The sequence below is a fragment of the Chiloscyllium plagiosum genome, unplaced genomic scaffold (assembly GCF_037043375.1).
Source record: "Chiloscyllium plagiosum isolate Xiang-an unplaced genomic scaffold, Cpla_swu_hap1 HiC_scaffold_17, whole genome shotgun sequence".
Lineage (NCBI taxonomy): Eukaryota > Metazoa > Chordata > Chondrichthyes > Orectolobiformes > Hemiscylliidae > Chiloscyllium > Chiloscyllium plagiosum.
The window spans coordinates 1716870-1742163 of NW_028270155.1; the positions used below are offsets into that span (position 1 = coordinate 1716870).

Below are 25294 nucleotides of genomic sequence, written 5' to 3' on the forward strand. Positions count from 1 at the left end.
AACTGCAGTGAGGATAAAGAAAACGGCCATGGTACCATGAAGTGAGCTGCCTTTCAGGTGTGGGAAACCAAAAACAAAATTGCAGTAGAGGGCTTACAGGCGAAATAGTTACGGGACAGACACTGTTCTCTGCAGCCAGTCCCAAAAAGAAAGGGGTTGCCTGCCTGGTACCAGGGTGAAATAAAGCTCCACAGGGCTGGAGAGGAACTTGAACTTGAAGGATCTAGTTGTCCTAATCCGTGAGAGTATCACTAACACCAGCAAGAATAACATTGTGACAGAGTACCAACAGCCACTGACAAAATCCACAAAAGTAATAATCTCTGGATCACTACCTGAACCATGAAAAAGTTGGCAGAGAGTAAATAAGATTAATGAGTCAAATGCGTGACTCAAAGATTGGTGTGGGAGAAATGAATTTTGATTAATGGGGCGATGCACCAGGACTATATTTTTTGGACTGTCTTCGGAACAAATGCCATGGAGAGGGCTTTAAAGTCAATTGTGGGGGATGGGGATACTCTGGATGTGGAGGGAGTTTACCAGACTGATTGATCGAGATGGCAGGGCTGACGTATAAAGAAAGCTGGATCAATTAGGACTGTATCCACTAGAGTTGAGAAGAATGAAGAGAGATGTCATGGAAATCTACAAAATTCTAACAGGACTACACAGCATAAATGGAGGAAGGACATTCTGGTGACCAGGGACTTCAGAACCAGGGTGCCACTATTTACAGATACCAGCTAGATCATTTAGATCTGAGATGAGAAATGTCTTCCTCTAGAGAGTGGTAAGACTGTGGAATTCACTCACGAAGAGGTTGAGGCCAAACCAGTGAACGTTTTCAAGGAGGAGTTAGATATAGTTCCTAGGACTAAAGGGATCAAGCAGAGAGTAAAGAGTTAGACAATCATCCATTATATATTGAATGACGCAGCCATTTGAAGGGCCAAATGGCCTACCTCTCCTATATCCAACGTTTCTATTGGGCAGAGTAAAAATAAATAATGGGGCTTGTAAGAAGGTCATGTAGTAATCTTAGGAGATTCTAATCTTCACATTGATTGGATGTATCAAACAGGCATAGGTACAGGATGAGTTCATACAGTGTACTGCAGTTTCTCAATAACTTGAAACCAACTGGTTATTTTAAACTTTGCGATGTGTAACCAGGCAGGAATAATGAATTCATAGTAAAGGATCCTCCAGATAAGGGTCATCATGACAGAAGTCAATGTTCAATTTGAAAGCAAGAAATGTGGATCTGAAACTAGCATTTTAAACTTAAATGAAGGCAAATACAAGACAGTGGACTGCAAAGATTAAAAAGTAAGATCATTGAGAATTTGTAATATCATTTGAGGAGATTTTTCTTTAGCATCAACAGAAGTATATTCTGTTACAAAAAGACTCCACAATATCTGTGTATCTTTGGACATGAATCACAAAGTTTGCATGCAGGTACAGCAAGTAAAGAAGAAATGCTAACGGAATATTAGCCTTTATTGCAAATGGAATATAGCATAAGATCTGTACCTAAGACAACACTAAACGTTTCACTGTACTCCTGTAATTGAGTACAAATGACAAAAAACAATATTCTAAATCTAATTCCTAAAACTCAGGAAGTCCTGTTGCAGCCATACAGGGCTTTGGTGAGATCGCACCTGGAGGACAATGTACAGTTTTGGTCATCATTTCTGTACATCCATCCTTAGATATGGGGCCCAAAATCACGTACAATATTCCAAATGCAGTCTGACCAGAGCCTTATACAGCCTCAGCTTATATATCCCTGCTCTCAAAAATGAATGTTAACACGACATTTGTCTTAACTGCCATACGCACCACATACCCATAAAACCCACTCACTCCCTGGCACTCAGCTCAGAGACCCTCTCCCTGGTCTCTCTCACTGAAGTATCTCTCACACCCACTGGTCTGTCATCCCAGAGACCCTCTTTTTATCATGCCCCCACTTAACTGGCAACAACTTACACTGCGGATTTCATTGTCCCTCAAAGCGATATTGGAAGAATCCACCACAATAACAAATTTTACTTTCGTATTGGTAACGTAGCCATATCTGTAAACATTAGTGAAGGTACATTTTCTCAGAATACAGGCTTTAGCAATCAAGGTGCAAGTTATCCTCTATACATACATCCCTTCCTCCATTCAGGTCAAGACACAGACTTCAGTCAAGCAATGACCCCATTAAAATTAGTGAAAAGCAGCTGCTTTTGAACTGTAGTGGCACCACAGTCAAGCAAGATCCCACTCTCACCCAAAGTCTGCATAAAACCCCAGCAGGGATCAGAAGCAGGATTCCAGATCAATCAGGTTTTCATTTCAACCAGTTGCAGCCCTATCACCTCCCAATGACACCTGGGTACAGACTGAATTTTTGGATGGATAAGGGAATCAAGGATTATTGGGGATAGGCGATAACATGGAGTTAAGGCAATATCAATTTGATGGATTCGTTGACCTGCCCCTTTCCCACAATTATAAAAGTGGAACTCATGGTTCAATTTATTGATCAGCATTGATTGGATTCCTCCAAGGCTTGTCTGAAGTCAGTCCCTGTTTGTGTGGGAACAGAAGGATAAAAGATGGTAATTTGGCTCCTCGGTCTCACTAATATTCAACAATATGTGACCCAATTCCACATAACCGCCTTTGCCCGACAAACCTTCAAAACCTTACGTTTACATGAATCTATCAACTTCAGATTTGAAATAACTAATTTAACATCAAATGTTGTTTGTGGAAGATAATTCCAAACTCCAAATAGACCACATTTGGAATACTGAGAGCGATTTTGGGCCTATGTGTAGATGTGTTTCTTAGGCTAAAAGTTATAGCCAAAAATGAAACTATGCCCCATAGTCCTTCATACCCTAACTAGCAGAAATAGTTTCAATCTACTTTACAAGTTTCTCTTAAATACAATTCGTGTCTGCACACATTCCTTGCAATTTAACCCGTGGAGTCCAGGTATAATTGTGGTACATCTACACTGGCTCCCTCCAAGGCCAGTACCTTTTTACAGTGGTATGATGCCTAGAGCTGATCACAGTAACTTGAGGTTAAAACAATGACTGCAGATGCTGGAAACCAGATTCTGTATCAGTGGTGCTGGAAGAGCACAGCAATTCAGGCAGCATCCGACGAGCAGCAAAATCGACGTTTCGGGCAAAAGCCCTTCATCAGGAATGGGCTTGAGGTCTAGTCTAATCAGAGCTTTGTCTAACTGCAGAATAGATTGCATGCCCTTTTAATCTAGTCATGGAATATAAAGACTAGCATCCCATTAATATTTCTAAATATTTTCTACACCTGTCCGTGACATTTTAATGATTCAGCACTTCAGTCTTGATCAATTTCTGTGCTAAAATCCCCTTCTTGATCCTTTATCAACCCACTCTCTTAACATACTTTTAATATTTATAGGTCTATGGAAAGCTTTTGAATTCTGTTTTACGTTAACTACCAGTCTTTTCTCAAAAGCTTTTTGCTTGTATTATTTTTGTTTTAAGTTCTCAACTTGAAAATAGAACAGTATGGGCCTTTTGGCCCTCGATGTTGTGCTGGCCTATTATCCTACTAAGATCACTCACCTACATACCCTTCATTGTACTAACTTCCATATGCCTATCCAAGAGTCACTTACATGTCCCTAGTGTATGTGACTACGAGCACTGCTGGCAGTGCATTCCACACACCCATCACGGTCTGTGTAAAGAACCGACCTCTGACATCTCCCATAAAACTTCCTCCAATAGCCTTAAAATTATGCCCCCTCATGACATACATTTCCACCATGGGAAAAAGTCTCTGGCTATCCACTCTATCTATGCCTCTCATCATCTTCTGCACTTTTATCAAATCACCTCTCGTTCTTCTTCACTCCAATGAGAAAAGCCCGAGCTCCCTCAACCTTTCCTCATAAGACATGCCCTCCAATCCAGGCAACATCCTGGTAAATCTCCTCTGCACCCTCTCTAAAGCTTCCACACCCTTCCTATAATGAGTTGACCAGAACCAAACACAATATTCCAAGTGTGTGACATATCTCCAGGCACCATAGCCTGTTATTTCAGCAGGAGTCAGTACTTTGACACAATGAGTGCAAGAGACAATTTTGAGACTTGGTGAAGAACCAACATGGAAGAGAGGAGGATATATCCAATTTTGCCAACAGTGCCTCCACTTTCACTTCCGGTCCAGCCACCTGTGGGCCTGCAAGCAACAAGTACAAACTAAAACATATGTCTGTGAAGAAATGCCAAGAATCTTAATGCAGACTGGAAAAGTAAAAAAGTTACTTATACATTTTGCACCCCTCTATAATTTATTTGCAAATGTGTTCTTCTACATAATGTACTTCTATTGTTCAACTCAAATCAACTAGGTTCTATCCTTGATCCTCTCTTCCAATAAAAAGTTCAATCAATGCTATCTCATCTCCTTTTACTCCTGAATGCTATATATCCAGATTATTCATTACCCAGTCATGTCCTTTTTAGGGACAGGTCTCCATTTACACCATAACATCATATTTCCTGTTGTCTATCTGCACCTGCAACTCACTAACTTTATTACCACAGCTTACACATGAAGCCAAATTAAGACCATGTTACATTCTTCTTACTCTGGCCCCAACTCATGACTATTTTTCCATTGTGTTCTCTTGTCTATCCAAGTTTTGTCTGCACCTTGTTTTTCCCTTTTAACATTAACTTGGTAGGTTGGAAACCAGAAGGTAGAGTTATTCCCTGCAGCAAAACACAACAATGTTAGTCCTCATGCGGTCCTGCATGTACAGGTCCAACTTCTACAGAACCAACTGCAATGTCCCAGGAATCTAAAGCCTTTATAAGATCACAAGACATAGAAACAGAAGGAGGAAGTTCAGCTCATCACATCTACACTGGCTCTTCAAAGGAGTATCATTGTTTACTGTCCTTCTCCTGCATTTTTCCCACCCTTGCACATTAATTTTGTCTAAATTATCATCCAATGCGGTCTTGAATACCTCAGTTGAATCTGCCTCCACATTTCTAAGTAGTTTCTATGCTCTAACTACTTGCTGTGCAAAAAGTACTTCTTTCTCTCAGCACATTTGCTACTTTTGCAAATTACTTTAAATCTGTACCATTTCTTGTTCTTCTTACAACTAGAACAGTTTTTCCCTATCAAGCCCACTTACGATTTTGAAAACCTCAACTGAATCATCTAGCCTTCTTCTGAGAAGTCCCCAACTTTGCTAATCTATCCTTGGAATAGAAATTTCTCATCCTTGGAGCCATTCATGTAAATCTTGTGCTTGTACTCTATGCCCCTATTAATAAAGTTCAAGAACACTACATGCTTTATTAACAGTTCTCAACGGGTCCTCTGATCTTCAGTTTCAGTGCACATAAAATGTATTAATTTCTTAATACTCACAATAAGGTTTCCAAGATTTGCTAAGCATTTATTGCATTGTATGTTACTATAGAAGTGATTTCATCCATCAATGAGGCTATTCCTCACCTTCAACCATTTGCTTTATTTTCCTGTTTTTTGAGCTTTATTTATATTATCTATGATACAGCTTGTGGTTGTAAATGAAGGATACACTTTATAATCCTCAGTGGGGTAAAGCAGCCCCAAGTATAGCTCCCTCTGATCCACGAGAGCCTTCCCAACTGCAGAGATCTTCTCCTCCACAACATCCAGTGAAGTGTGGACCGTGTAGTGAAACTTCAGCTCATTCTCTGTTGGAACTGTTTTAATGTACAATGGATAATTCTGGAGAAAGAGCAATGTAAGGGGTTAGCGACTGAGTTCAAAAGTAAGATATAACTTTGAAGAACATCCCGCCCCTCCTGGAGACCACTCTGCCTGCCTGGGAGAGGAGGGGGGAGAAACCAGGGACTGTTCCTCTCCATCCTCCTCCAGGTCCCAGGGGTGACGGTTCAGTTCACTGAATGGGGGTGGGGTTTGGGTTGGGGTGGAGGTTGGGATGAGGGTGAGGGGTGCGGAGAAGATTGTGGGGTGTGGAATGGGCTGTGGGGGTGAGGTTAAGGGTGTGGAGTGAGTGCTGGGTCGTGGTGTTGACGATGGGGGGTTGGGGGGGTCGGGCGCCGAGGGGGGGGGTCGGGCGCCGAGGGGGGGGTCGGGCGCCGAGGGGGGGGTCGGGCGCCGAGGGGGGGGTCGGGCGTCGAGGGGGGGGTCGGGCGTCGAGGGGGGGGTCGGGCGTCGAGGGGGGGGTCGGGCGTCGAGGGGGGGGTCGGGCGTCGAGGGGGGGGGTCGGGCGTCGAGGGGGGGGGTCGGGCGTCGAGGGGGGGGTCGGGCGTCGAGGGGGGGGTCGGGCGTCGAGGGGGGGGTCGGGCGTCGAGGGGGGGGTCGGGCGTCGAGGGGGGGGTCGGGCGTCGAGGGGGGGGTCGGGCGTCGAGGGGGGGGTCGGGCGTCGAGGGGGGGGTCGGGAGTAGGTGTTGGGGGTGGGGGTAGTGGGTTTGGGAATAGGTGTTGAGGGTGGGGGGAGTGGGTTTGAGAGTAGGTGTTGAGAGTGGGCGTGTGGGTTTGGGAGTAGGTGTTGAGGATGGGGGGAGTGGGTTTGAGAGTAGGTGTTGAGAGTGGAGGTGTGGGTTTGGGAGTAGGTGTTGAGGGTGGGGGTATGGGCTTGGGAGTAGGTGTTGAGGGTGGGGGTGTGGGCTTGGGAGCAGGTGTTGAGGGTGGGGGAAGAGGTGTTGAGGGTGAGGGGGTGCGGGTTTGGGAGTAGGTGTTGAGGGTGAGGGGGGTGGGTTTGGGAGTAGGTGTTGAGGGTGCGTGGGTGAGTTTGGGAGTAGGTGTTGAGGTTGGGGGAGTAGGTGTTGAGGTTGGGGGAGTGGGTTTGGGAGTAGGTGTCAAGGGTGGGGGGAGTGGATTTGGGAATAGGTGTTGAGGATGGGGGGAGTGGGTTTGAGAGTAGGTGTTGAGAGTGGGGGTGTGGGTTTGGGAATAGGTGTTGAGGGTGGGGGGGTTTGGGAGTAGGTGTTGAGGGTGGAGGGTTGTGGGTTTGGGAATAGGTGTTGAGGGTGGGGGGGGGTTTGGGAGTAGGTGTTGAGGGTGGAGGGTTGTGGGTTTGGGAATAGGTGTTGAGGTTGGGGGGGGGTTTGGGAGTAGGTGTTGAGGGTGGGGGGGGTTTGGGAATAGGTGTTGAGGGTGGGGGGGTTGTGGGTTTGGGCGTAGATGTTGAGGGTGGGGGTGGTGTGGGTATGGGTGTAGGTGTTGAGGGTGGTGGTGTGGGAGTAGGTTTTGAGGGTGGGCGGGGTGGGTTTGGGAGTAGGTGTTGAGGGTGAGGGGGTGTGGGTTTGGGAGTAGGTGTTGAGGGTGGGGGGGGTTGGGAATAGGTGTTGAGGGTGGGGGGGTTGTGGGTTTGGGCGTAGATGTTGAGGGTGGTGGTTGGGAGTAGGTGTTGAGGGTGGGGGGTGGTGGTGTGGGAGTAGGTTTTGAGGGTGGGCGGGGTGGGTTTGGGAGTAGGTGTTGAGGGTGAGGGGGTGTGGGTTTGGGAGTAGGTGTTGAGGATGAGGGGGGTGGGTTTGGGAGTAGGTGTTCAGGGTGGGAGGGGGTTGGGAGTAGGTGTTGAGGGTGGGGTGGGGGTTTGGAGTAGGTGTTGAGGGTGGGGTGTGGGTTGAGGAGTAGGTGTTGAGGGTGGGGGGATTTGGGAGTACGTGTTGAGGGTGAGGGGGGGTTGGGAGTAGGTATTGAGGGTGGGGTGGGGGGAGTTTGGGAATAGGTGTTGAGGATGGGGGGAGTGGGTTTGAGAGGAGGTGTTGAGAGTGGGTTTTGGAGTAGGTGTTGAGGGTGGGGGTGGGTTGGGGAGTAGGTGTTGAGGGTGGGGGGGATTTGGAAGTAGGTGTTGAGGGTGGGGGGGATTTGGAAGTAGGTGTTGAGGGTGGGGGGGAATTGGGAGTACGTGTTGAGGGTGAGGGGGGGTTGGGAGTAGGTGTTGAGGGTGGGGTGGGGGGAGTTTGGGAGTAAGGAGTTGAGGGTGGGGCGTGTGGGTTTGGGAGCAGGTGTTTAGGGTGGGGGGGTGTGGGTTTGGGAGTAGGTGTTGAGGGTGGGGGTGTGTGGGTTTGGCAGTAGGTGTTGAGGGTGGGGGGGTTTGGGAGTAGGTGTTGAGGGTGGGGGGGTTTGGGAGTAGGTGCTGAGGGTGGGGGAGTTTGGGAGTAGGTGCTGAGGGTGAAGCTCACGTGTTGAGGGTGAGTTTGGGAGTAGGTATTGAGGGTGGGGGCAGGGTTTGGGAGTAGGTGTTGAGGGTGGGGGGGTTGGGGAGTAGGTGTTGAGGGTGGGGGGGTTGGGGAGTAGGTGTTGAGGGTGGGGGGGTTGGGGAGTAGGTGTTGAGGGTGGGGGGGTTGGGGAGTAGGTGTTGAGGGTGGGGGGGGTTTGGGTGGAGGAGTTGAGGGTGGGGGAGGAGGTGTTGAGGGTGAGGGGGTGCGGGTTTGGGAGTAGGTGTTGAGGGTGAGGGGGGTGGGTTTGGGAGTAGGTGTTGAGGGTGCGTGGGTGAGTTTGGGAGTAGGTGTTGAGGTTGGGGGAGTCGGTGTTGAGGTTGGGGGAGTCGGTTTGGGAGTAGGTGTCAAGTGTGGGGGGAGTGGATTTGGGAATAGGTGTTTAGGATGGGGGGAGTGGGTTTGAGAGTAGGTGTTGAGAGTGGGGGTGTGGGTTTGGGAATAGGTGTTGAGGGTGGGGGGGTTTGGGAGTAGGTGTTGAGGGTGGAGGGTTGTGGGTTTGGGAATAGGTATTGAGGGTGGGGGGAGTTTGGGAGTAGGTGTTGAGGGTGGGGGGGGTTTGGGAATAGGTGTTGAGGGTGGGGGGGTTGTGGGTTTGGGCGTAGATGTTGAGGGTGGGGGTGGTGTGGGTATGGGTGTAGGTGTTGAGGGTGGTGGTGTGGGAGTAGGTTTTGAGGGTGGGCGGGGTGGGTTTGGGAGTAGGTGTTGAGGGTGAGGGGGTGTGGGTTTGGGAGTAGGTGTTGAGGGTGGGGGGGGTTTGGGAATAGGTGTTGAGGGTGGGGGGGTTGTGGGTTTGGGCGTAGATGTTGAGGGTGGTGGTTGGGAGTAGGTGTTGAGGGTGGGGGGTGTGGGTTTGGGAGTAGGTGTTGAGGGTGGGGGGGGTGTGGGTATGGGTGTAGGTGTTGAGGGTGGTGGTGTGGGAGTAGGTTTTGAGGGTGGGCGGGGTGGGTTTGGGAGTAGGTGTTGAGGGTGAGGGGGTGTGGGTTTGGGAGTAGGTGTTGAGGGTGAGGGGGGTGGGTTTGGGAGTAGGTGTTCAGGGTGGGAGGGGGTTGGGAGTAGGTGTTTAGGGTGGGGTGGGGGTTTGGAGTAGGTGTTGAGGGTGGGGTGGGGGTTTTGGAGTAGGTGTTGAGGGTGGGGGTGGGTTGAGGAGTAGGTGTTGAGGGTGGGGGGTTTGGGGAGTAGGCGTTGAGGGTGGGGGGTTTGGGGAGTAGGCGTTGAGGGTGGGGGGTTTGGGGAGTAGGCGTTGAGGGTGGGGGGTTTGGGGAGTAGGTGTTGAGGGTGGGGGGTTTGGGGAGTAGGTGTTGAGGGTGGGGGGTGTGGGTTTGGGAGTAGGTGTTGGGGGGGTGTGGGTTTGGGAGTAGGTGTTGGGGGGTGTAGGTTTGGGAGTAGGTGTTGGGGGGGTGTGGGTTTGGGAGTAGGTGTTGAAGGTGGGGTGTTTGGGGAGTAGGTGTTGAGGGTAGGAGGGTATGCGAGTAGGTGTTGAGGGTGGAGGGGGTATGCGAGTAGGTGTTGAGGGAAGGGGGTTTGGGGAGTAGGTGTTGAGGGTGGGGGGTGTGGGTTTGGGAGTAGGTGTTGAGGGGGGGAGTTTGGGGAGTAGGTGTTTTGGGTGGGGGGGGGTTTGGGGAGTAGGTGTTGAGGGGGGGTTTGGGAGTAGGTGTTGAGGGTGGGGGGGTTTGGGAGTAGGTGTTGAGGGTGGGGGTGTTTGGGAGTAGGTGTTGAGGGTGGGGGGGTTTGGGAGTAGGTGTTGAGGGTGGGGGGCTTTGGGAGTAGGTGTTGAGGGTGGGGGGCTTTGGGAGTAGGTGTTGAGGGTGGGGGGCTTTGGGAGTAGGTGTTGAGGGTGGGGGGGTTTGGGAGTAGGTGTTGAGGGTGGGGGGGTTTGGGAGTAGGTGTTGAGGGTGGGGGTGTTTGGGAGTAGGTGTTGAGGGTGGGGGGCTTTGGGAGTAGGTGTTGAGGGTGGGGGGCTTTGGGAGTAGGTGTTGAGGGTGGGGGGCTTTGGGAGTAGGTGTTGAGGGTGGGGGGCTTTGGGAGTAGGTGTTGAGGGTGGGGGGGTTTGGGAGTAGGTGTTGAGGGTGGGGGTTTTGGGAGTAGGTGTTGAGGGTGGGGGGGTTGGGAGTAGGTGTTGAGGGTGGGGGAGTGGTGGGGAGTAGGTGTTGAGGGTGGGGGGGTGGTGGGGTTTGGAGTAGGTGTCGAGGGAGGGGGGCTGTGGGGGTTTGGGGAGTAGGTGTTGAGGGTGGGGGGGGATTTGGGGAGTCGGTGTTGAGGGTGGGGGGGGTTTGGGGAGTCGGTGTTGAGGGTGGGGGGGGTTTGGGGAGTATGTGTTGAGGGTGGGGGGGGTTTGGGGAGTAGGTGTTGGGGGGGGTGTGGGTTTGGGAGTCGGTGTTGAGGGTTGGGACGGTTTGGGGAGTAGGTGTTGAGGGTGGGGGGTTTGGGGAGTAGGTGTTGAGGGTGGGGGGTTTGGGGAGTAGGTGTTGAGGGTGGGGGGTGTGGGTTTGGGAGTAGGTGTTGAGGGTGGAGGGGGGGGTTTGGGGAGTAGGTGTTGAGGGGGGGGTTTGGGGAGTAGGTGTTGAGGGTGGGGTGTTTGGGGAGTAGGTGTTGAGGGTGGGGGGTTTGGGGAGTAGGCGTTGAGGGTGGGGGGTTTGGGGAGTAGGCGTTGAGGGTGGGGGGTTTGGGGAGTAGGCGTTGAGGGTGGGGGGTTTGGGGAGTAGGTGTTTAGGGTGGGGGGTTTGGGGAGTAGGTGTTGAGGGTGGGGGGTGTGGGTTTGGGAGTAGGTGTTGGGGGGGGTGTGGGTTTGGGAGTAGGTGTTGAGGGTGGGGGGGTTGGAAATAGGTGTTGAGGGTGGGGGGGTTGGGAGTAGGTGTTGAGGGTGGGGGGGTGGTGGGGAGTAGGTGTTGAGGGTGGGGGGGTGGTGGGGTTTGGAGTAGGTGTCGAGGGAGGGGGGCTGTGGGGGTTTGGGGAGTAGGTGTTGAGGGTGGGGGGGGATTTGGGGAGTCGGTGTTGAGGGTGGGGGGGGTTTGGGGAGTCGGTGTTGAGAGTGGGGGGGGTTTGGGGAGTAGGTGTTGAGGGTGGGGGGGTTTGGGGAGTAGGTGTTGGGGGGGGTGTGGGTTTGGGAGTCGGTGTTGAGGGTTGGGACGGTTTGGGGAGTAGGTGTTGAGGGTGGGGGGTTTGGGGAGTAGGTGTTGAGGGTGGGGGGGGTTTGGGGAGTAGGTGTTGAGGGTGGGGGGGTTTGGGGAGTAGGTGTTGGGGGGGGTGTGGGTTTGGGAGTCGGTGTTGAGGGTTGGGACGGTTTGGGGAGTAGGTGTTGAGGGTGGGGGGTTTGGGGAGTAGGTGTTGAGGGTGGGGGGTTTGGGGAGTAGGTGTTGAGGGTGGGGGGTGTGGGTTTGGGAGTAGGTGTTGAGGGTGGAGGGGGGGGTTTGGGGAGTAGGTGTTGAGGGGGGGGTTTGGGGAGTAGGTGTTGAGGGTGGGGGGTTTGGGGAGTAGGTGTTGAGGGTGGGGGGTTTGGGGAGTAGGTGTTGAGGGTGGGGGGTTTGGGGAGTAGGTGTTGAGGGTGGGGGGTTTGGGGAGTAGGCGTTGAGGGTGGGGGGTTTGGGGAGTAGGCGTTGAGGGTGGGGGGTTTGGGGAGTAGGTGTTTAGGGTGGGGGGATTGGGGAGTAGGTGTTGAGGGTGGGGGGTGTGGGTTTGGGAGTAGGTGTTGGGGGGGGTGTGGGTTTGGGAGTAGGTGTTGAGGGTGGGGGGGTTGGAAATAGGTGTTGAGGGTGGGGGGTGTGGGTTTGGGAGTAGGTGTTGGGGGGGGTGTGGGTTTGGGAGTAGGTGTTGGGGGGGTGTAGGTTTGGGAGTAGGTGTTGGGGGGGTGTGGGTTTGGGAGTAGGTGTTGAAGGTGGGGTGTTTGGGGAGTAGGTGTTGAGGGTAGGAGGGTATGCGAGTAGGTGTTGAGGGTGGAGGGGGTATGCGAGTAGGTGTTGAGGGAAGGGGGTTTGGGGAGTAGGTGTTGAGGGTGGGGGGTGTGGGTTTGGGAGTAGGTGTTGGGGGGGTGTGGGTTTGGGAGTAGGTGTTGGGGGGGTGTGGGTTTGGGAGTAGGTGTTGGGGGGGTGTGGGTTTGGGAGTAGGTGTTGAAGGTGGGGGGTTTGGGGAGTAGGTGTTGAGGGTGGGGGGTGTGGGTTTGGGAGTAGGTGTTGGGGGGGGTGTGGGTTTGGGAGTAGGTGTTGGGGGGGTGTAGGTTTGGGAGTAGGTGTTGGGGGGGTGTGGGTTTGGGAGTAGGTGTTGAAGGTGGGGTGTTTGGGGAGTAGGTGTTGAGGGTGGGGGGGTTTGGGGAGTAGGTGTTGAGGGTGGGGGGGTTTGGGGAGTAGGTGTTGAGGGTGGGGGGGTTGGGAGTAGGTGTTGAGGGTGGGGGGGTTGGGAGTAGGTGTTGAGGGTGGGGGGGGTTGGGAGTAGGTGTTGAGGGTGGGGGGGTTTGGGAGTAGGTGTTGAGGGTGGGGGGGTTTGGGGAGTAGGTGTTGAGGGTGGGGGGGGTTTGGGGAGTAGGTGTTGAGGGTGGGGGGGGTTTGGGGAGTAGGTGTTGAGGGTGGGGGGGGGGGGGAGTAGGTGTTGAGGGTGGGGGGGGAGCGTGTTGAGGGTGGGGGGGGAGCGTGTTGAGGGGGGGAGCGTGTTGAGGGTGGGGGGGTTTGGGGAGTAGGTGTTGAGGGTGGGGGGGAGTAGGTGTTGAGGGTGGGGGGGAGTAGGTGTTGAGGGTGGGGGGGAGTAGGTGTTGAGGGTGGGGGGGGGGTAGGTGTTGAGGGTGGGGGGGAGTAGGAGTTGAGGGTGGGGGGGGAGTAGGAGTTGAGGGTGGGGGGGGAGTAGGAGTTGAGGGTGGGGGGGGGGAGCGTGTTGAGGGTGGGGGGGGAGCGTGTTGAGGGTGGGGGGGGAGCGTGTTGAGGGTGGGGGGGGAGCGTGTTGAGGGTGGGGGGGGAGCGTGTTGAGGGTGGGGGGGGAGCGTGTTGAGGGTGGGGGGGAGCGTGTTGAGGGTGGGGGGGAGCGTGTTGAGGCTGGGGGGGGAGCGTGTTGAGGGTGGGGGGGGAGCGTGTTGAGGGTGGGGGGGGGAGCGTGTTGAGGGGGGGGGGGAGCGTGTTGAGGGGGGGGGGGGAGCGTGTTGAGGGTGGGGGGGGGAGCGTGTTGAGGGTGGGGGGGGAGCGTGTTGAGGGTGGGGGGGGAGCGTGTTGAGGGTGGGGGGGGAGCGTGTTGAGGGTGGGGGGGGAGCGTGTTGAGGGTGGGGGGGGAGCGTGTTGAGGGTGGGGGGGGAGCGTGTTGAGGGTGGGGGGGGAGCGTGTTGAGGGTGGGGGGGGAGCGTGTTGAGGGTGGGGGGGGAGCGTGTTGAGGGTGGGGGGGGAGCGTGTTGAGGGTGGGGGGGGAGCGTGTTGAGGGTGGGGGGGAGCGTGTTGAGGGTGGGGGGGAGCGTGTTGAGGGTGGGGGGGGAGCGTGTTGAGGGTGGGGGGGGAGCGTGTTGAGGGTGGGGGGGGGAGCGTGTTGAGGGTGGGGGGGGAGCGTGTTGAGGGTGGGGGGGGAGCGGGTTGAGGGTGGGGGGGGAGGGGGTTGAGGGTGGGGGGGGCAGCGTGTTGAGGGTGGGGGGGCAGCGTGTTGAGGGTGGGGGGGCAGCGTGTTGAGGGTGGGGGGGCAGCGTGTTGAGGGTGGGGGGGCAGCGTGTTGAGGGTGGGGGGGCAGCGTGTTGAGGGTGGGGGGGCAGCGTGTTGAGGGTGGGGGGGCAGCGTGTTGAGGGTGGAGGGGGGAGCGTGTTGAGGGTGGAGGGGGGAGCGTGTTGAGGGTGGGGGGGGAGCGTGTTGAGGGTGGGGGGGGGAGCGTGTTGAGGGTGGGGGGGGGAGCGGGAGGTGTTGAGGGTGGGGGGGGGAGCGTGTTGAGGGTGGGGGGGGGAGCGTGTTGAGGGTGGGGGGGGAGCGTGTTGAGGGTGGGGGGGGAGCGTGTTGAGGGTGGGGGGGAGCGTGTTGAGGGTGGGGGGGAGCGTGTTGAGGGTGGGGGGGAGCGTGTTGAGGGTGGGGGGGGAGCGTGTTGAGGGTGGGGGGGGAGCGTGTTGAGGGTGGGGGGGGAGCGTGTTGAGGGTGGGGGGGGGAGCGTGTTGAGGGTGGGGGGGGAGCGTGTTGAGGGTGGGGGGGGAGCGTGTTGAGGGTGGGGGGGGAGCGTGTTGAGGGTGGGGGGGGAGCGTGTTGAGGGTGGGGGGGGAGCGTGTTGAGGGTGGGGGGGGGAGCGTGTTGAGGGTGGGGGGGGGAGCGTGTTGAGGGTGGGGGGGGAGCGTGTTGAGGGTGGGGGGGGAGCGTGTTGAGGGTGGGGGGGGAGCGTGTTGAGGGTGGGGGGGGAGCGTGTTGAGGGTGGGGGGGGAGCGTGTTGAGGGTGGGGGGGGAGCGTGTTGAGGGTGGGGGGGGAGCGTGTTGAGGGTGGGGGGGGAGCGTGTTGAGGGTGGGGGGGGGAGCGTGTTGAGGGTGGGGGGGGAGCGTGTTGAGGGTGGGGGGGGGAGCGTGTTGAGGGTGGGGGGGGAGCGTGTTGAGGGTGGGGGGGGGAGCGTGTTGAGGGTGGGGGGGGAGCGTGTTGAGGGTGGGGGGGGAGCGTGTTGAGGGTGGGGGGGGAGCGTGTTGAGGGTGGGGGGGGGAGCGTGTTGAGGGTGGGGGGGGAGCGTGTTGAGGGTGGGGGGGGAGCGTGTTGAGGGTGGGGGGGAGCGTGTTGAGGGGGGGGGGAGCGTGTTGAGGGGGGGGGGAGCGTGTTGAGGGTGGGGGGGGAGCGTGTTGAGGGTGGGGGGGGAGCGTGTTGAGGGTGGGGGGGGAGCGTGTTGAGGGTGGGGGGGGAGCGTGTTGAGGGTGGGGGGGGAGCGTGTTGAGGGTGGGGGGGGAGCGTGTTGAGGGTGGGGGGGCAGCGTGTTGAGGGTGGGGGGGCAGCGTGTTGAGGGTGGGGGGGGCAGCGTGTTGAGGGTGGGGGGGGCAGCGTGTTGAGGGTGGGGGGGGCAGCGTGTTGAGGGTGGGGGGGGCAGCGTGTTGAGGGTGGGGGGGGCAGCGTGTTGAGGGTGGGGGGGGCAGCGTGTTGAGGGTGGGGGGGGCAGCGTGTTGAGGGTGGGGGGGGCAGCGTGTTGAGGGTGGGGGGGGCAGCGTGTTGAGGGTGGGGGGGGGAGCGTGTTGAGGGTGGGGGGGGGAGCGTGTTGAGGGTGGGGGGGGAGCGTGTTGAGGGTGGGGGGGGGAGCGTGTTGAGGGTGGGGGGGGGGAGCGTGTTGAGGGTGGGGGGGGGGAGCGTGTTGAGGGTGGGGGGGGGAGCGTGTTGAGGGTGGGGGGGGGAGCGTGTTGAGGGTGGGGGGGGGAGCGTGTTGAGGGTGGGGGGGGGAGCGTGTTGAGGGTGGGGGGGGGAGCGTGTTGAGGGTGGGGGGGGGAGCGTGTTGAGGGTGGGGGGGGGAGCGTGTTGAGGGTGGGGGGGGAGCGTGTTGAGGGTGGGGGGGGAGCGTGTTGAGGGTGGGGGGGGAGCGTGTTGAGGGTGGGGGGGGAGCGTGTTGAGGGTGGGGGGGGAGCGTGTTGAGGGTGGGGGGGGAGCGTGTTGAGGGTGGGGGGGAGCGTGTTGAGGGTGGGGGGGAGCGTGTTGAGGGTGGGGGGGAGCGTGTTGAGGGTGGGGGGGAGCGTGTTGAGGGTGGGGGGGGAGCGTGTTGAGGGTGGGGGGGGAGCGTGTTGAGGGTGGGGGGGGAGCGTGTTGAGGGTGGGGGGGGGAGCGTGTTGAGGGTGGGGGGGGAGCGTGTTGAGGGTGGGGGGGGGAGCGTGTTGAGGGTGGGGGGGGAGCGTGTTGAGGGTGGGGGGGAGCGTGTTGAGGGTGGGGGGGAGCGTGTTGAGGGTGGGGGGGGAGCGTGTTGAGGGTGGGGGGGGAGCGTGTTGAGGGTGGGGGGGGAGCGTGTTGAGGGTGGGGGGGGAGCGTGTTGAGGGTGGGGGGGGAGCGTGTTGAGGGTGGGGGGGGGAGCGTGTTGAGGGTGGGGGGGGGAGCGTGTTGAGGGTGGGGGGGGAGCGTGTTGAGGGTGGGGGGGGAGCGTGTTGAGGGTGGGGGGGGGAGCGTGTTGAGGGTGGGGGGGGAGCGTGTTGAGGGTGGGGGGGGGAGCGTGTTGAGGGTGGGGGGGGAGCGTGTTGAGGGTGGGGGGGGGAGCGTGTTGAGGGTGGGGGGGGGAGCGTGTTGTGGGTGGGGGGGGGAGCGTGTTGAGGGTGGGGGGGGAGCGTGTTGAGGGTGGGGGGGGAGCGTGTTGAGGGTGGGGGGGGGAGCGTGTTGAGGGTGGGGGGGAGCGTGTTGAGGGTGGGGGGGGAGCGTGTTGAGGGTGGGGGGGGAGTAGGTGTTGAGGGTGGGGGGGAGCGTGTTGGGGGGGGAGCGTGTTGAGGGTGGGGGGGTTTGGGGAGTAGGTGTTGAGGGTGGGGGGGTAACGTGTTGAGGGTGGGGGGGGGAGCGTGTTGAGGGTGGGGGGGGAGCGTGTTGAGGGTGGGGGGGGAGCGTGTTGAGGGTGGGGGGGGGAGCGTGTTGAGGGTGGGGGGGGAGCGTGTTGAGGGTGGGGGGGGAGCGTGTTGAGGGTGGGGGGGGGAGCGTGTTGAGGGTGGGGGGGGGAGCGTGTTGAGGGTGGGGGGGGGAGCGTGTTGAGGGTGGGGGGGGGAGCGTGTTGAGGGTGGGGGGGGGAGCGTGTTGAGGGTGGGGGGGGAGCGTGTTGAGGGTGGGGGGGGAGCGTGTTGAGGGTGGGGGGGGAGCGTGTTGAGGGTGGGGGGGGAGCGTGTTGAGGGTGGGGGGGGAGCGTGTTGAGGGTGGGGGGGGAGCGTGTTGAGGGTGGGGGGGGAGCGTGTTGAGGGTGGGGGGGGAGCGTGTTGAGGGTGGGGGGGGAGCGTGTTGAGGGTGGGGGGGGAGCGTGTTGAGGGTGGGGGGGGAGCGTGTTGAGGGTGGGGGGGGAGCGTGTTGAGGGTGGGGGGGGAGCGTGTTGAGGGTGGGGGGGGAGCGTGTTGAGGGTGGGGGGGGAGCGTGTTGAGGGTGGGGGGGGAGCGTGTTGAGGGTGGGGGGGGAGCGTGTTGAGGGTGGGGGGGGAGCGTGTTGAGGGTGGGGGGGGAGCGTGTTGAGGGTGGGGGGGGAGCGTGTTGAGGGTGGGGGGGGAGCGTGTTGAGGGTGGGGGGGGAGCGTGTTGAGGGTGGGGGGGAGCGTGTTGAGGGTGGGGGGGGGGAGCGTGTTGAGGGTGGGGGGGGGAGCGTGTTGAGGGTGGGGGGGGGAGCGTGTTGAGGGTGGGCGGGGGAGCGTGTTGAGGGTGGGGGGGGAGCGTGTTGAGGGTGGGGGGGGAGCGTGTTGAGGGTGGGGGGGAGCGTGTTGAGGGTGGGGGGGAGCGTGTTGAGGGTGGGGGGGAGCGTGTTGAGGGTGGGGGGGAGCGTGTTGAGGGTGGGGGGGAGCGTGTTGAGGGTGGGGGGGAGCGTGTTGAGGGTGGGGGGGAGCGTGTTGAGGGTGGGGGGGAGCGTGTTGAGGGTGGGGGGGAGCGTGTTGAGGGTGGGGGGGAGCGTGTTGAGGGTGGGGGGGAGCGTGTTGAGGGTGGGGGGGAGCGTGTTGAGGGTGGGGGGGAGCGTGTTGAGGGTGGGGGGGAGCGTGTTGAGGGTGGGGGGGAGCGTGTTGAGGGTGGGGGGGAGCGTGTTGAGGGTGGGGGGGAGCGTGTTGAGGGTGGGGGGGAGCGTGTTGAGGGTGGGGGGGAGCGTGTTGAGGGTGGGGGGGAGCGTGTTGAGGGTGGGGGGGAGCGTGTTGAGGGTGGGGGGGAGCGTGTTGAGGGTGGGGGGGAGCGTGTTGAGGGTGGGGGGGAGCGTGTTGAGGGTGGGGGGGAGCGTGTTGAGGGTGGGGGGGAGCGTGTTGAGGGTGGGGGGGAGCGTGTTGAGGGTGGGGGGGAGCGTGTTGAGGGTGGGGGGGAGCGTGTTGAGGGTGGGGGGGAGCGTGTTGAGGGTGGGGGGGAGCGTGTTGAGGGTGGGGGGGGAGCGTGTTGAGGGTGGGGGGGGGGAGTAGGTGTTGAGGGTGGGGGGGAGGTTTGGGAGTAGGTGTTGAGGGTGGGGGGGGTTTGGGGAGTAGGTGTTGAGGGTGGGGGGGTTTGGGGAGTCGGTGTTGAGGGTGGAGGGGGTTTGGGGAGTCGGTGTTGAGGGTGGAGGGGGTTTGGGGAGTCGGTGTTGAGGGTGGGGGGGGTTTGGGGAGTCGGTGTTGAGGGTGGGGGGGGTTTGGGGAGTCGGTGTTGGGGGGGGGTGTGGGTTTGGGAGTCGGTGTTGAGGGTTGGGACGGTTTGGGGAGTAGGTGTTGAGGGTGGGGGGTTTGGGGAGTAGGTGTTGAGGGTGGGGGGTTTGGGGAGTAGGTGTTGAGGGTGGGGGGTTTGGGGAGTAGGTGTTGAGGGTGGGGGGTTTGGGGAGTAGGTGTTGAGGGTGGGGGGTTTGGGGAGTAGGTGTTGAGGGTGGGTGGTGTGGGTTTGGGAGTAGGTGTTGAGGGTGGAGGGGGGGTTTGGGGAGTAGGTGTTGAGGGTGGGGGGTTTGGGGAGTAGGTGTTGAGGGTGGGGGGTTTGGGGAGTAGGCGTTGAGGGTGGGGGGTTTGGGGAGTAGGTGTTGAGGGTGGGGGGTTTGGGGAGTAGGTGTTGAGGGTGGGGGGTGTGGGTTTGGGAGTAGGTGTTGGGGGGGTGTGGGTTTGGGAGTAGGTGTTGGGGGGGTGTGGGTTTGGGAGTAGGTGTTGGGGGGGTGTGGGTTTGGGAGTAGGTGTTGGGGGGGTGTGGGTTTGGGAGTAGGTGTTGGGGGGGTGTGGGTTTGGGAGTAGGTGTTGAAGGTGGGGGGTTTGGGGAGTAGGTGTTGAGGGTAGGAGGGTATGCGAGTAGGTGTTGAGGGTGGAGGGGGTATGCGAGTAGGTGTTGAGGGAAGGGGGTTTGGGGAGTAGGTGTTGAGGGTGGGGGGTGTGGGTTTGGGAGTAGGTGTTGAGGGGGGGAGTTTGGGGAGTAGGTGTTTTGGGTGGGGGGGGGTTTGGGGAGTAGGTGTTGAGGGGGGGTTTGGGAGTAGGTGTTGAGGGTGGGGGGGTTTGGGAGTAGGTGTTGAGGGTGGGGGGGGTTTGGGGAGTAGGTGTTGAGGGTGGGGGGGGTTTGGGGAGTAGGTGTTGAGGGTGGGGGGGAGCAGGTGTTGAGGGTGGGGTGGGAGTAGGTGTTGAGGGTGGGGGGGAGTAGGTGTTGAGGGTGGGGGGGAGCGTGTTGGGGGGGGAGCGTGTTGAGGGTGGGGGGGTTTGGGGAGTAGGTGTTGAGGGTGGGGGGGTAACGTGTTGAGGGTGGGGGGGAGCGTGTTGAGGGTGGGGGGGTTTGGGGAGTAGGTGTTGAGGGTGGGGGGGAGCGTGTTGAGGGTGGGGGGGAGCGTGTTGAGGGTGGGGGGGGAGCGTGTTGAGGGTGGGGGGGGAGCGTGTTGAGGGTGGGGGGGGAGTGTGTTGAGGGTGGGGGGGGAGCGTGTTGAGGGTGGGGGGGGAGCGTGTTGAGGGTGGGGGGGGGAGCGTGTTGAGGGTGGGGGGGAGCGTGTTGAGGGTGGGGGGGAGCGTGTTGAGGGTGGGGGGGGGAGCGTGTTGAGGGTTGGGGGGGAGTAGGTGTTGAGGGTGGGGGGGTTTGGGAGTAGGTGTTGAGGGTGGGGGGTTTGGGGAGTAGGTGTTGAGGGTGGGGGGGGTTTGGGGAGTAGGTGTTGAGGGTGGGGGGGGTTTGGGGAGTAGGTGTTGAGGGTGGGGGGGGTTTGGGGAGTAGGTGTTGAGGGTGGGGGGGGTTTGGGGAGGAGGTGTTGAGGGTGGGGGGGAGGAGGTGTTGAGGGTGGGGGGGAGTAGGTGTTGAGGGTGGGGGGGAGCGTGTTGGGGGGTTTGGGGAGTAGGTGTTGAGGGTGGGGGGGTAACGTGTTGAGGGTGGGGGGGAGCGTGTTGAGGGTGGGGGGGTTTGGGGAGTAGGTGTTGAGGGTGGGGGGGGAGCGTGTTGAGGGTGGGGGGGAGCGTGTTGAGGGTGGGGGGCGGGAGCGTGTTGAGGGTGGGGGAGGAGTAGGTGGTGAGGGTGGGGGGGGTTTGGGGAGTAGGTGTTGAGGGTGGGGGGGTAACGTGTTGAGGGAAGGGGGGAGCGTGTTGAGGGTGGGGGGGTTTGGGGAGTAGGTGTTGAGGGTGGGGGGGGAAGCGTGTTGAGGGTGGGGGGGAGCGTGTTGAGGGTGGGGGGGGAGCGTGTTGAGGGTGGGGGGGTTGGGAGTAGGTGTTGAGGGTGGGGGAGGAGTAGGTGTTGAGGGTGGGGGGGTTTGGGAGTAGGTGTTGAGGGTGGGGGGTTTGGGGAGTAGGTGTTGAGGGTGGGGGGGGTTTGGGGAGTAGGTGTTGAGGGTGGGGGGGTTTGGGGAGTAGGTGTTGAGGGTGGGGGGGGGTTTGGGGAGTAGGTGTTGAGGGTGGGGGGGTTTGGGGAGTAGGTGTTGAGGGTGAGGGTGGGGGGGGAGCGTGTTGAGGGGGGGGGAGCGTGTTGAGGGTGGGGGGGGAGTAGGTGTTGAGGGTGGGGGTGGGAGCGTGTTGAGGGTGGGGGGGGGGAGTAGGTGTTGAGGGTGGGGGGGGTTTGGGGAGTAGGTGTTGAGGGTGGGGGTGGGGGGGGAGCGTGTTGAGGGGGGGGAGCGTGTTGAGGGGGGGGAGCGTGTTGAGGGTGGGGGGTTTGGTGAGTAGGTGTTGAGGGTGGGGGGGGTTTGGGGAGTAGGTGTTGAGGGTGGGGGTGGGGGGGGAGCGTGTTGAGGGGGGGGGAGCGTGTTGAGGGTGGGGGTTTTGGGGAGTAGGTGTTGAGGGTGGGGGAGGAGTAGGTGTTGAGGGTGGGGGGGGAGTAGGTGTTGAGGGAGGGGGGGGGTAGGTTTTGAGGGTGGGGGGGGGTTTGGGGAGTAGGCGTTGAGGGTGGGAGGGGAGTAGGTGTTGAGGGTGGGGGGGGGGAGTAGGTTTTGAGGGTGGGGGGGGAGCGTGTTGAGGGTGGGGGGGGAGCGTGTTGAGGGTGGGGGGGGGAGCGTGTTGAGGGTGGGGGGGGAGCGTGTTGAGGGTGGGGGGGGAGCGTGTTGAGGGTGGGGGGGGAGCGTGTTGAGGGTGGGGGGGGAGCGTGTTGAGGGTGGGGGGGGAGCGTGTTGAGGGTGGGGGGGGAGCGTGTTGAGGGTGGGGTGGGAGCGTGTTGAGGGTGGGGGAGGAGCGTGTTGAGGGTGGGGGAGGAGCGTGTTGAGGGTGGGGGAGGAGTAGGTGTTGAGGGTGGGGGAGGAGTAGGTGTTGAGGGTGGGGGAGGAGTAGGTGTTGAGGGTGGGGGGGTTTGGGGAGTAGGTGTTGAGGGTGGGGGGGTAACGTGTTGAGGGTGGGGTGTAACGTGTTGAGGGTGGGGGGGAGCGTGTTGAGGGTGGGGGGGAGCGTGTTGAGGGTGGGGAGGAGCGTGTTGAGGGTGGGGGGGTTTGGGGAGTAGGTGTTGAGGGTGGGGGGGGAACGTGTTGAGGGTGGGGGGGGAGCGTGTTGAGGGTGGGGGGGGAGCGTGTTGAGGGTGGGGGGGGAGCGTGTTGAGGGTGGGGGGGGGAGCGTGTTGAGGGTGGGGGGGGGAGCGTGTTGAGGGCGGGGGGGGAGCGTGTTGAGGGCGGGGGGGGAGCGTGTTGAGGGTGGGGGGGGAGCGTGTTGAGGGTGGGGGGGGAGCGTGTTGAGGGTGGGGGGGGGAGCGTGTTGAGGGTGGGGGGGGAGCGTGTTGAGGGTGGGGGGGAGCGTGTTGAGGGTGGGGGGGGAGTAGGTGTTGAGGGTGGGGGGGTTTGGGGAGTAGGTGTTGAGGGTGGGGGGGGGTTTGGGGAGTAGGTGTTGAGGGTGGGGGGGTTTGGGGAGTAGGTGTTGAGGGTGGGGGGGGTTTGGGGAGTAGGTGTTGAGGGTGGGGGGGTTTGGGGAGTAGGTGTTGAGGGTGGGGGGGGTTTGGGGAGTAGGTGTTGAGGGTGGGGGGGTTTGGGGAGTAGGTGTTGAGGGTGGGGGGGGTTTGGGGAGTAGGTGTTGAGGGTGGGGGGGAGTAGGTGTTGAGGGTGGGGGGGGAGTAGGTGTTGAGGGTGGGGGGGGAGCGTGTTGAGGGTGGGGGGGAGCGTGTTGAGGGTGGGGGAGGAGTAGGTGTTGAGGGTGGGGGGGGGTTTGGGGAGTAGGTGTTGAGGGTGGGGGGGTTTGGGGAGTAGGTGTTGAGGGTGGGGGGGTTTGGGGAGTAGGTGTTGAGGGTGGGGGGGGTTTGGGGAGTAGGTGTTGAGGGTGGGGGGGTTTGGGGAGTAGGTGTTGAGGGTGAGGGTGGGGGGGGAGCGTGTTGAGGGGGGGGGAGCGTGTTGAGGGTGGGGGGGGAGTAGGTGTTTAGGGTGGGGGTGGGAGCGTGTTGAGGGTGGGGGGGGGAGTAGGTGTTGAGGGTGGGGGGGGTTTGGGGAGTAGGTGTTGAGGGTGGGGGTGGGGGGGGAGCGTGTTGAGGGGGGGAGCGTGTTGAGGGTGGGGGTTTTGGGGAGTAGGTGTTGAGGGTGGGGGGGGGAGTAGGTTTTGAGGGTGGGGGGGGTTTGGGGAGTAGGTGTTGAGGGTGGGGGGGAGCGTGTTGAGGGTGGGGGAGGAGTAGGTGTTGAGGGTGGGGGAGGAGTAGGTGTTGAGGGTGGGGGGGAGCGTGTTGAGGGTGGGGGGGGGAGCGTGTTGAGGGGGTGGGGGTTGGAGCGTGTTGAGGGTGGGGGGGGAGTAGGTGTTGAGGGGGTGGGGGTTGGAGCGTGTTGAGGGTGGGGGGGGAGCGTGTTGAGGGTGAGGGGGGAGCGTGTTGAGGGTGGGGGGGGAGCGTGTTGAGGGTGAGGGGGGAGCGTGTTGAGGGTGGGGGGGGGGAGCGTGTTGAGGGGGTGGGGGTTGGAGCGTGTTGAGGGTGGGGGAGGAGTAGATGTTGAGGGGGGGGGGAGTAGGTGTTGAGAGTACGGTGCCGGCGTCTGTTTCTCTCAAACTCACCTCTTTCGCGATCACTGCCACACAAACCGCCATCTTGCTGCCGGTCAGCTGACGCGGGCACGTGGTCACGGGGTTGCAGACACCAGGATGTGGCGGTTGATGCTTGGATTCTTTGTCGTGGCCGTGGCGGCGGCGGCGGCGGCGGGAACCGAGGCCGGGAGCGCGCCCAACATCATCATCCTCCTCATGGACGACGTGAGCGACAACTGCTGATGCGCGCCCCCGACTTGTTTTACTTGGACATTTCCAAAACACTCCCCGGCAACTTCCGGATCACCCCGCGCGCTCCCGCCTCTCCCGCCCCCGTCTCTCCCGCCCCCGTCTCTCCCCATCCCTACCTCCGCGCGCTCTTGCCTGTCCCCATCCGCGCGCTCCCGGCTTCGCGCGTTCCCGCGGTTTCCTAATCAGAGCCATGTGTGTCAGGGTGAGTGTCGTTCAGCCCCTCTCCCCTTCTCTATCCATCTGCAGATGGGTTGGGGGGACCTGGGGGTCTTCGGGGAACCTTCCAGAGAGACGCCAAACCTGGACCGAATGGCTGCAGAAGGAATGCTGTTCCCGAATTTCTACACTGCCAACCCACTGTGCTCCCCTTGTAAGTGACATTCCTGCACATACTGTAAACCGACAGTGGCCAGTGCTCAAACAAAGATTAAAAACACTTTATATTTCTGTAGCACCTTCCATCACCTCGCTGTGTTCCAAAGCACTTTACACCTAATGAAAGTACAAAAGACTATTTTTAAAAATTGAGCAAGAATCCAGCACTTGACCATTGAAGCCTGCACCAACATTGATCATGATTCACCCCTGCTCCATATTCATCTTCTATTTCCAGTCTAGCAATGCTTCGTCCGTTACGCTGCATCTCGTGAGCGATTTCTGTTTTTGACTCAAATTCCAGCTTCGATCTCATTAGTGCCTTCTATAATTTTAGCAAAACCTCCTACTTTTATACTTCATTCCATTTGCCTTCCCTGTTGATGAACTGGATGTTAATCTTTTACGACTCAGGAATATAGACAATAGGTGCAGGAGTAGGCCATTCTGCCCTTCGAGCCAGCACCACCATTCATTATGATCATGGCTGATCATGCTCAATCAGTTAAGTCCCGATGAAGGGCTTTTGCCCGAAACGTCGATTTTGCTGCTCGTCGGATGCTGCCTGAATTGCTGTGCTCTTCCAGCACCACTGATACAGAATCTGGTTTCCAGCATCTGCAGTCATTGTTTTTACATCCTCAATCAGGGTCCTGTCCTGCCTTATCTCCATAACCCTTGATTCCATTATCCTTAAGAGCTCTATCCAACTCTTTCTTGAAACTATCCAGAGACTTGGCCTCCACTGCCTTCTGGGGCAGAGCATTCCACACACCCACTACTCTCTGGGTGAAGAAGTTTCTCCTCAACTCTGTTCTAAGTGGCCTACCCCTTACTTTTAAACTGTGTCCTCTGGTTCGGCACTCACCCATCAGCGGAAACAGGCTTCCCGCCTCCAGAGTGTCCAATCCTTTAATAATCTTATACGTCGCAATCAGATCCCCTCTCAGCCTTCTAAACTCAAGCGTATACAAGCCCAATCACTCCAATCTTTCAGCATAAGATAGATTACATTACAGTGTGGAAACAGGCCCTTCGGCCCAACAAGTCCACACCGACCCGCCGAAGCGCAACCCACCCATACCCCTAACCTAACACTATGGCCAATTCACCTGACCTGCACATCCTTGGACTGTGGGAGGAAACCGGAGCACTCGGAGGAAACCCACACAGACACAGGGAGAACATGCAAACTCCACACAGTCAGTCGCCTGAGGTGGGAATTGAACCCGGGTCTTTGACGCTGTGAGGCAGCAGTGCTAACCACTGTGCCGCTGTGCCGCCCCTAAACAGTCCGCCATTCCAGGAATTGACCTGGTGAACCTACGCTGCACTCCCTCAATAGCCAGAATGTCTTTCATCAAATTTGGAGACCAAAACAGCACACAATATTCCAGGTGCGGTCTCACCAGGGCTCTGGACAGCTGCAGAAGGACCTCTTTGCTTCTATACTCAATTCCTCTTGTTATGAAGGCCAG

The 25294-nt window shown here is 59.3% G+C and overlaps 2 protein-coding genes across 3 annotated transcripts in view; one reads left to right on the top strand and one right to left on the bottom strand.

The window, feature by feature from the left end:
* trappc2l (trafficking protein particle complex subunit 2L) overlaps positions 1-23466 on the bottom strand; it is a 30353-nt gene extending 6887 nt beyond the window's left edge. The window contains exons 1-3 of one of the 2 annotated variants that reach the window (XM_087995662.1): positions 23220-23464; positions 5630-5802; positions 2002-2089 (exon numbers count right to left, since the gene is read on the bottom strand). In XM_087995662.1, coding sequence (XP_087851788.1) covers positions 2002-2089; positions 5630-5802; positions 23220-23252 — 294 coding nt within the window. In that variant the 5' untranslated portion in view covers positions 23253-23464. Of the gene's footprint in view, positions 1-2001; positions 2090-5629; positions 5803-23219 lie in introns of both variants that reach the window. The other variant, XM_087995661.1, reaches the window with a different exon arrangement.
* The window catches only part of galns (galactosamine (N-acetyl)-6-sulfatase), a 127080-nt gene continuing 125093 nt past the window's right edge, over positions 23308-25294 (top strand). Inside the window, exons 1-2 of the mRNA XM_087995660.1 lie at positions 23308-23414; positions 23688-23811. Coding sequence (XP_087851786.1) covers positions 23319-23414; positions 23688-23811 — 220 coding nt within the window. The 5' untranslated portion in view covers positions 23308-23318. The remainder of the gene's footprint in view (positions 23415-23687; positions 23812-25294) is intronic.